A 9,244-nucleotide genomic window follows, 5' to 3' on the forward strand; every position below is an offset into this window, starting at 1 on the left:
AGGGTATCCAGACTGTAGAGGAAGAAAGACACTTATTCCTCTCCTGAATAGATCCACGTATCAGCCATGAGAAACAGAGGCTCTCCTAGGAGACCAGTTCAGGTTGGGCAGAACCAAACACAAAGGTCTCTGTGGTCTACTCTGTGCAGCCATGGTGAGGACGTGAGCAAATGGGATGGCAAACCCACCACTGCTCTGCGTGCAAGAGTATGGCAGCTGCAGGGTGGTGCCACTAGAGATCATGGTCCCAGAATGATGACTGCTCCAGTCTACCAGGAAGTAACTCCTGGTCCAAGCAGATGGATTTCAGACTCAAATGTGAGTCCAGTACACCACGCAAAGCCCTGTGTTACTTGTGAATGCCATGCTCAACATTAGAGGGGCCCGGCCTCCAGCCAGGTGGAGGAGAAGGACAACAGAGTTTATTGGACAGTGTGGATTCGGTGGCCTGGCACAACGGAACCACAGAGTTCTAGAGCCCTGGTGGACACTGGTGCACAGTGCACTTTGATACTATTCAATCACAAAGGGACAGACTCCATTACCATCCCCTGAGTCACTGGAGGGTTTCAAGAATTGACTATGTTGGAGGCTGAAATGAGTGTGACTGGGAATGACTGGAAGACCCATCAGATAGTAACTGGCCCAGATGCCCCATACATCCTTGGTATGGACTTTCTCTATCTTGGTATAGCTTTGAAGACCCGAAAGGGTATAAATGGGCCTTTGGTGTAGCAGCCATAGAGACTGAGGGCATTAACCAGCTGTCTACCCTGCCTGGTCTCTCCGATGACCAGGTGGTGGTGGACATGATGAAGGTGGAGAAACAGCAGGTACCAACACCTTCTACTACAGTGCATCGCGGGCAGTACCACTCAGAGACTCCCTGCTTCCCATACATAACCTGATTGGTGAACTAGAGAGCCAAGGAGTGGTAAGTAAGACTTATTCACCCTTCAACAGCCCTATATGGCCAGTGCAGAAGTCTGATGGGGAATGGAGATTAACTGTGGACGACTGTGCTCTGAATGAAGTCACAGCACCGATGAGTCCTGTGGTTCCAGACATGTTGGAACTTCAATGCTGGAATCCGAAGCAGCTAAGTGGTATGCTACTACTGACATTGCTAACGCATTTTCCTCTATTCACAGAGCTGCAGAGTGCAGACCTCAATTCGCTTTCACCTGGAGGGGTGTCCAGTATACCTGGAATGGACTGCCCCAGGGGTGGAAGCACAGCCCTGGCACCTGCCACAGAATGATCCACCCTGCACTGGAGAAGGGTGGAGCCCCAGACCATATACATACCATTGATGACATCATTGTATGGGGTAATACAGCAGAGGAAGTCTTTGAGAAAGGGAGAAAAGTGATCCACATTTTGTTAGAAGCTGGCTTTGCTATAAAGAGAAGCAAGCTCAAGGGATCTGCCAAAGAGATCCAGTTCCTAGGGGTCACATGGCAAGACGGGTGCCAACATAGCCCTATGGATGTGATCAGTAAAATGGCAGCCATGGCTTCACTCACTAATAAGAAAGAGACACAGACCTTCTTAGGCGCAATGGGTTTTTGGAGAATGCACATCCCTGGGTATGTGTAGGTTGTGAAACCCCTCTATGAAGTCACCAGAAAGGAAAGGTTTTTTTCTTGGGGCCCTGAACAGCAACAGGCTTTTTAACAGATAAAGCGAGAGATAGTCCACACACCCCAGCTGGTAGCAACGGTGGTATTGCAGCACAGCAGATGAGTTTAGGCTCCTCTTTCTGGCCCTTTTTGGCTCTGCAGCTGTGGCTGGTCTGCAGCACAAGGCATGTTGAGCTCAGAGCCTGAAGACATCTGGCTTCACGCTGCTCCCAAGGAGCATGTTGGCTGCCTCCAGGCATTTGTCCAGCTGCGACACTGCAGTCAGGGAGAGACAGGGCACATGGGGAGTCAGGCAGGAGGGAGAGTCCACAGAGATAAAGCAGCAAGGGGACACAGGACTCCTTCACCTGCCCCCAGGAAATCATGGTCCTGTGAAAGGGTGAGGCAGGTCCCACTGGAGAGAGAAGGGAGGGGTCTGTGCTGTGAGAATCAGCAGAAAAATCACCCTCAAGTCTCACCAGCTTGGTTGCACAGCCAGGTCACAGCCTTGGCCTCCAGCAGCTCACAGAGGTCTTGGTAACACTTGTTATCCCTGTGCAGCCAGGTCACAGCCAGCACTGTGCCCCAGATGCTTGGCTCTGTGGCCTGTAGGAGGACAATGGCTCAGAACAGCATGCAGTGCTGACCATCCCCCCCCCTGCCCCCTCACTGCTTCACACCCCTTCCTTTGTCGTTTCTGGTTTCTGATCCCTTCTTTCCTTGGGGTGCCAGTATTGCCACCAGCCAAGAGGTTCCCACTGCCCCAGGATGACACTCTGCTACCATGAGAGGTTCCTCCCTTACCTCACCAGGCATCTTTCCCTTGATTTCAGCCTCATCAACTTCCAGAACCAAGGCCAAGCCTGAGCTGAGGGCCCAGGAGCCATCTACATTCTGCAGTGCTACCAGCTCCTGGCACTCTGCAATGGCTTTGGTGGTCCAAGACCCAAAAATTGGAGACCCCAAATGAAAATCCATGGAATCCACATATTTGAGACAAGAAATAGATGATGGCAGTGGTTTATGTGCTGTGGGAGAAGATGTGAACAAGAGGGTTGGGAGAATCACAAGAAGCTGACCTCTCTATTCTCCTGTGCAATGCCCCAGAACATTCTCTCTGCTCTTCTTTGGGCAGCTACCTGCAGTCTAAGCCTCTTCCTGCATTTCCCCAGAGCAGTTCCATCCACAGCCCTTTCTGGACAACCCTACCTCACCCCCAACCATCAACAGTGCCTCATCTCCTGGCAGTCCCACCCATCCATGTCCCAAGACTTCTTGTGATAGTTCCCCAACACATTTTATCCAAATATATCTTTATGATCCAACACCATCCCTGCCCCCTCCCTGGGTGTCCCTGAGCTGGGTCATGTATTCACTGCAGAACTCACAGGTTTAAGGGTAACTAAGGGAAGGATTAAAGGCAAAATTAATTGGTTTCCTCTCTATGGGCAAGACATGAACCCTCCTATAAGACCTTAGATCATCTGTCTACCTCCCGTCTGGGTCAAGGTCCCATACCTTTTGAGCAAGCCTCCTGCTTGGGCAGGGCAGCAATGCCACTGGTGAGTCGACGGAGGGCAGCCCATGATGCACACACTGCTCTCAGCCAGCCAGGCGGGATCCAGATGCTCTTAGCAGAGCAGCAAGAGTGTTCCAAGGAGCCAGGGAGCTCAATGGTCTGGCAGGGAATGAGTGTCTGGTGGGGTGGCAGCAGTGCCAGGGGCCCTTCAAGGGCAAACAGGGACAGGGGCTGAATTAAGCACATGAGAAAGAAGCACCTGGTGGTGATGGGGCCTCCCCCATGAGACTGAGAGTGTCTTGTGGCTGGCATTCCAGCTCCAGTGGAATGGCAACATCCCACAGAGCTGCCCCACCAGCTCTTTTCTGCCATTCCTTACCTTGGTACCAGCTGACCCTCTGAGATGTGCAAACACCCACATAGCTGGTAAAGGGGCAGATGATCCCTGAAGTGAGGCTAATCTCAACTGCACGATGCCTTGGTTCATCCCCAAACCCACTCGCAGTCTCTAGCACCAACCTCTTCAGCAAGCATCTCATGGCCATACGATGCCCAGCCAACCTGGGGACAGAGTGGGGTGAGGCGTGACCACCTGACTCATCTCTGCACTTGGAGAAAGGTGGACAGGGAGAGACCCTGGACATGTGGGTTCTCTCTCTTCAGAGATAGGGGTGGACAAAGGAAAAACTTGGTCATCATCTCTCTGGAGGGACACGATGCTCAGGTTCCTGGGTCCTACCCTTGTGAGGTCAAAGCCAGGAAGGAGGGTTTGCTTGGACTCCTGTGTTCTCTGCCACTTTGGCATTGGGTGTGGAAGGTGAGAATGCACAAGCTGTTTGGACTCTCAGCTGGAGTCCATGTTAGAAATGGGGGGGATGTGTGCATCTTCCTCTAGGACAGGCTCTCACCGGCCATCTCCCTGTGGGTGCAGTGGGAATTCAACCGTGTGAGTGACCTCCTGGCCATCCAGGCTGTACTGCAGGGTCAGCACACCCTTGGCTGCTGTTGTATCCTGGGAACACATGGGAAGCTTGCTGGAAGTTACTGGAGACACACGGTGGTTATTGGGGGATATTAGAAAGTTACTGAAAGGTTACTGGGAGGCTATTGGGAGGTAACTGGAGGTGACTGTAGTCACAGCTCTCACCTGTGCTGGTCCATGAATCTGGGCATAGAGGAGGCTGTGTTGACCCTGAAAGATGGACTGAGGGGTTTCCCCCAGGACCTCAATCTCCAGGCCATAGGGCAGGGTCCAGCTCAGTGAGACTCCCTCAGCTGCTGGCTTGAGGGCCCGTTTCAGGTACTTCAACACCTGGGGACAGAGGGCAGGACACCACAGTTTGCAACACCACCAGGGTTCAGCCCTGATGAGTATCCCTGGGGTCAGTGGAATGTGTGGGGTAGCCTGCACCAGCTGGGTTCCCTGGGCACAGTCAGGTCTGTCCCAGAGCACAGGTAGGGTAGAGTCAGGGGAAGCCTGAGGCCCTGGCTTCCTGGGGCAGCTGGGTCTTAGCTACTGCATATGAGCAGTCCAGGTGCTGAGGTACTTGGAATTCTGTATGTATGTGGAATAGAGGGGGGCCTGACAGGGCTTCTGGGTTCCTACCACAGCTGTCAAACTGTTGTCAGAGGAGACGTAGGTAGCTTCACCCCCTGTCTCCTTGGCAAGGGCTGTAGCCAGGGCAGCGCTGTCCTCAGAGAAGAAGAAGGAGAAACACCTATGTGGGAAGCAGGGAAAAGTGTCAGAAATGGGAGCCAGAGGTGGGAGCAAAGATGCTGTGACAGAGCTGAAGAGCACAGTCTGGAGTTACAGCTGAGGGAACAAAGCTGGGGTGCAGAACAAGGGGGCAAAGAAAAGCAGGGGGTGACGGATTGGGGTGGGAGCTGGGGTTAGACAGGGAGCTGGCAGAGGGAAGGTGGGACTTGGGGCAGAACTGGGGCCAGTTGAGTAGGGCTGAGGCAGAGTTTGGGGGCACATCAGGCTGTAAAAGCCCTGTGCCTCAGTCTGTCTGCTCACGCTGTGAAGGGTGCTTTGATTGTGGGAGTAGCAAGAAAAGACATGGGGGCTTGGCACAGGGGAGCTGTGCAGGGTGGGAAGGGTCTTCAGGACACTGGAGGGGCCCGAGGTTTGGGACAGGCATTGGTGAACAGCAGGCATCCCTCATCAGGGATGGAAATGACTGCACAACCAAAGGGCAACTGGAGAACTGGGGCAGGGTCCCCATTACCGGTGGCTGTTGCGGTGACGACACACCTCAGCTGCAATGGCTTCCTGGTCAGGGGATAGCCCAGCCATGAAGATGAAGAGCTGGGAGAGAGGGAACATGAGTGGTAGGGCCCTGTACAGGGACCACAGAATGGGGAGATCAGGCCCCTGAAATGGAGAGAGGGGCCCAGGAAAGTCCCCTTGTAGAGAGACTACCCTAGGGAGAGACATCCAACCAGAGACAGAAACTCTTAAAGATGTAGACCCACTTCTCCATTCCCCCACACCCCCCAGTATCCTCCTTGTTCCCTTGTGATCAGCATGTGCTTTGGGTGGTCCTTCCACCCACAGCCCTTTGGGTTCTTCTCCTGGGACACCTGTCCCTCCACCCCTTCATGCCCTGCACCCAGACCTGTCGCGTATGCCCACGGGGTTGGGGGGTGTTGTAGACTGAGCGGAGGGTTCCCAGCAGATTGGAGTCACCCAGATTGGAGCCAGTGGAGGGGATGCACCTCATGGCCTTGGTCACGTTGTCCTGAGTATATTCAACACTTTGCCTGCAGGGGCACAGCATGTGTGGAGAAGACATAGCTCTGTGCTGGCCCCAGTGCTCCCTGAGACCCCACCCCAGAGCACTTCCCACAGATATGTCCTAAGGTCCTCAGCAAGACCCTCTCCCAGAGTAGTTCTTCAAGAGACCTGGCTTCATAGTTCCTAAAAGACCTTGTTCAAAAGAACCCCAAGAGATGCTATCCCATAATACCACAAAGATCCAGTCCCCAGAATCGAGCCCTGCCCTACAGCCCCCCACTCATGCCCTCCAACACCCAGCTTTGCCCCATACCAACCAGCTGATTTCAGAGCATGCACACCTGCCCTCCAACCTCTAACCCTTCCTCACAGCACCTGTTCCAGCCCCACAGCACCCAGTCATGTCCCCCAGTAACCACAACTACCCACAAGCACCTATTCCAGCCCCATAGCACCCAGGTTGCCCCACGTTTGCTCACGGGAAGATGCCCACAGTGGTTTCTCCATAGCAGTAGATGTTGAAGTAGCAGCCCAGAGGCAGGCTTTTGAGAAGGAAGAGCAGGGAGTCCTGTGGAAAGATACAGGAAGCAAGTGTGGGGAGGCACTGGTGGGGGATACAGATGCCTTTGCCCATAGTCTGGTCTGGACTTCCCTGAATGACATGAGTCAGTGCGCTGAACTCCCCTGGGCACCTGAGGTATTTCGGAACTGTTTCAGTCCTGAAAGGGGGACCTACTATGCAAATGAAAGGGTCCATTTCAGCCCTACCCTTCCCCCCTCACATCTTTGTCCCTCTGTAAATGCCCACCCTGGCCCTCTCCCCATCAACCTGCCCCTCCACCCTATCCTGGTCCCTGCTCTGCAGAGGTACCGATGCATGCTCAAGGAAAGTGGTGTCCAGGAGGAAGATGAGCTCTCCAGACTGGGGCTGCCCAGGCACTGCCTCAGGGATGCTGGGTGCCACTGTCACCAACACCATAGGGTCACCAAGCAGGGAGCCTAGAAGAGGTATGGGGTGAGATGAAGGCCAGATAAGGACCCCCCCCCAGCTTCTCATCCTGGGTCTGATTCTCATTGTGCTTTCAGCTTCCACCACCCCAGACCCCATGATGCCCCACACTAGTACATCAATACCCTACAGCACTGTCCACCAATGGCACAGCCCAGTGCTCCATGTATTCCAATCCAGTGCCTCCAGTACCTCTACCCAGTGAGCCCTAAGACAGGAATGCATCCTGTTATACCTGCTACCTCATCAGAGCGTTCCAAACACCCCACCCTGGAAGTCCCAGGACCTAATCTACCCCATCTGAATGCCTCCCATTCCCATCCCAGTGTCCAGTAATTTCTTGACCCCCCCAGAATCCCCAATGCCTCCTGCAACCCAGAGGTGTCCCCATGTTTTCTACCTAGCTGCACTCACCTGGAGGGGCCCCCGGGTCTCCCCTCTCTATCATGACACTGACTGCAGTCGGGTCTCCATAATACACCAGCAGCTCCAAATCATGCCTGTCTGGAGGGGTGCCAGCCAGTGAGACCTGAAGAAGGGGTGCCTGGTTATCACAGGAGAAGGGAACCAGACCCAGCATTCAGCCGGGAGCATGGGCACTGATCCCACTGCATTCCCTTTTCTCAGTGATGATGCCTCTCCCCAGCTCCCCCAGGATCCTGGCACTCAGGAGGAAATACCTGTGCAGAGCTGTGGTCCTGGGCAGTGTAGATCAAAGGGGTAAGGGAGAAGTTGGCCTGGACATTGGTCACTCCACGGGGTGACTGGAAGCTAGTGGTGAGCAGCAGGCTGTAGGGCAGCTTGCTAGTGCCACAGTTCCAGGCTGCAACAGAAACATGGCACTGGGGAGGACAAAGGACCTGCACAGGATTGGGTACCCATATATAGGACATGGAGAGAATGTGTCCCTGACTGTGGCCAGGGGGTGGAGCTAGGTAACTTTAGGGTCCCTTCCAAGCCAAACCCTTCTATGATTTGAATTGGAGGTTGTCAATAAGGTATATGGAGAGGTCCATGAGTCTGTTTATGGGAAATGTGTGTAGGAGGTGTGCATTCCCTCATGAGGCACATGGAAGTACACGTGGATGTGTCCACGGGCTACATGGGGGAAAAATATGGGTCCTCCTTTGCATGCAAAGGGAAGTTGCATCAGGTCTGTTTATAAAGTACATGGATAGACTGGCCCTTCTATGGGGTGTGTGACTGGGAGGGCAGGTTCCTTGTGGGACATCTAGAACAACTTTAGGCTGCCAGCTCTCCATCAGGACATCTCTGCACCAGGATATCTCTACACTGGGACAACCCTCTGTGGATCAGCAGATGACCAAGGGTTGTGCTGTTGCTGGTGGAGAGTTCTCCCTTCCTGTTTGTGTGGTCACTCACCATAGTGTTTTGTGTGGGGATGTAGTGTGGGTGGCAGCACAAAACGGGCTGCACCATCTGGCTCTCGTGACAGCTCTTGGGCAAAGCGCAGGGTCACAACCACTTCCCTGCCAGGGGAAAGGGTCCCCAGTGAGCAGACAAACACCTCGCCTGGATACATAGACTGATCCTGAAGGTAGCCCAGGTTCTCCCAGTCCCCTGTAGCCTTGTGCAGCTGCTGGGCCTGGGTGGGAAGGAGAAGGGTAGAAAGCTGAGCTCCAGGCGGGGGATGCACTTCATCCCATGCCCCTGTGGTGGTTCACTCATTTGTCCCTGGATGCTGGTACCTCATCCCGCAGCACGGCCTCGACCTTGGCATCCTCACTGCAGGCTTGGAAGGAGTATATAGCCATGTGGGGCCCAAGGGGGAATACAAAGAGGATTTCTGTGGAGGTTGGACCCTTGTTCTGGTAGATGAGTTCGGAGGCCACATCAGCAACATAATCCTGGATAGCAACATCCACCACAGCACTACACAGAGGCACTGAGGACAGGGGTACGTGGAGACTCTTTCCCAGCAAAAATGATCCTGCTGTTGTTGGGAAAGACACACTGTCCATCTGCACACATGAATGACACAAGGAGGTGGCGGGAGCTGCTTCTAGTATGTGGCTGTTCCCACCCTGGAAACCAAGACTAGATGACAAACATTACTGAGCGTCCATAGAACTGAGCCTGCCATAGAACAGTGTCTGGCCCCCACCCCCACAGCTTCCCCTTCTCCCCATTCCTGTAGAGCTCTTGACTGTTCCCATCCTTTTTTCATTCTGGGAAGATCCAGTCCAGATATTTCCCCCTATGGCAACCTGTACTTCTCCTTTCTTTGTCCCCGTTTGGGAGTATCCCCCCAATGTCCCTCAGCTGTTTGATCCCCAGCTCACCATCATGGATGTAGGATTTTCTCAGAAGTCCAAAACTCTGACTCCACATGTCTG

The 9,244-nt window shown here is 53.9% G+C and overlaps 1 protein-coding gene across 1 annotated transcript; it reads right to left on the reverse strand.

Moving 5' to 3' along the window:
• Positions 1-1,723: 1,723 nt before the first annotated feature.
• LOC127394020 (von Willebrand factor A domain-containing protein 5A-like) lies at positions 1,724-9,244 on the reverse strand. Its single transcript, XM_051639708.1, is given in 18 exon segments — positions 1,724-1,898; positions 2,102-2,228; positions 2,427-2,650; positions 3,141-3,354; positions 3,356-3,429; positions 3,521-3,702; positions 4,050-4,153; positions 4,289-4,453; positions 4,748-4,859; positions 5,370-5,449; positions 5,760-5,904; positions 6,358-6,446; positions 6,750-6,877; positions 7,302-7,416; positions 7,568-7,710; positions 8,271-8,493; positions 8,597-8,841; positions 9,191-9,244. Coding segments are annotated over 18 exon segments (2,499 nt in total). The 5' UTR covers positions 9,240-9,244; the 3' UTR covers positions 1,724-1,818.

Source organism: Apus apus, chromosome 24, assembly GCF_020740795.1.
Source record: "Apus apus isolate bApuApu2 chromosome 24, bApuApu2.pri.cur, whole genome shotgun sequence".
NCBI lineage: Eukaryota > Metazoa > Chordata > Aves > Apodiformes > Apodidae > Apus > Apus apus.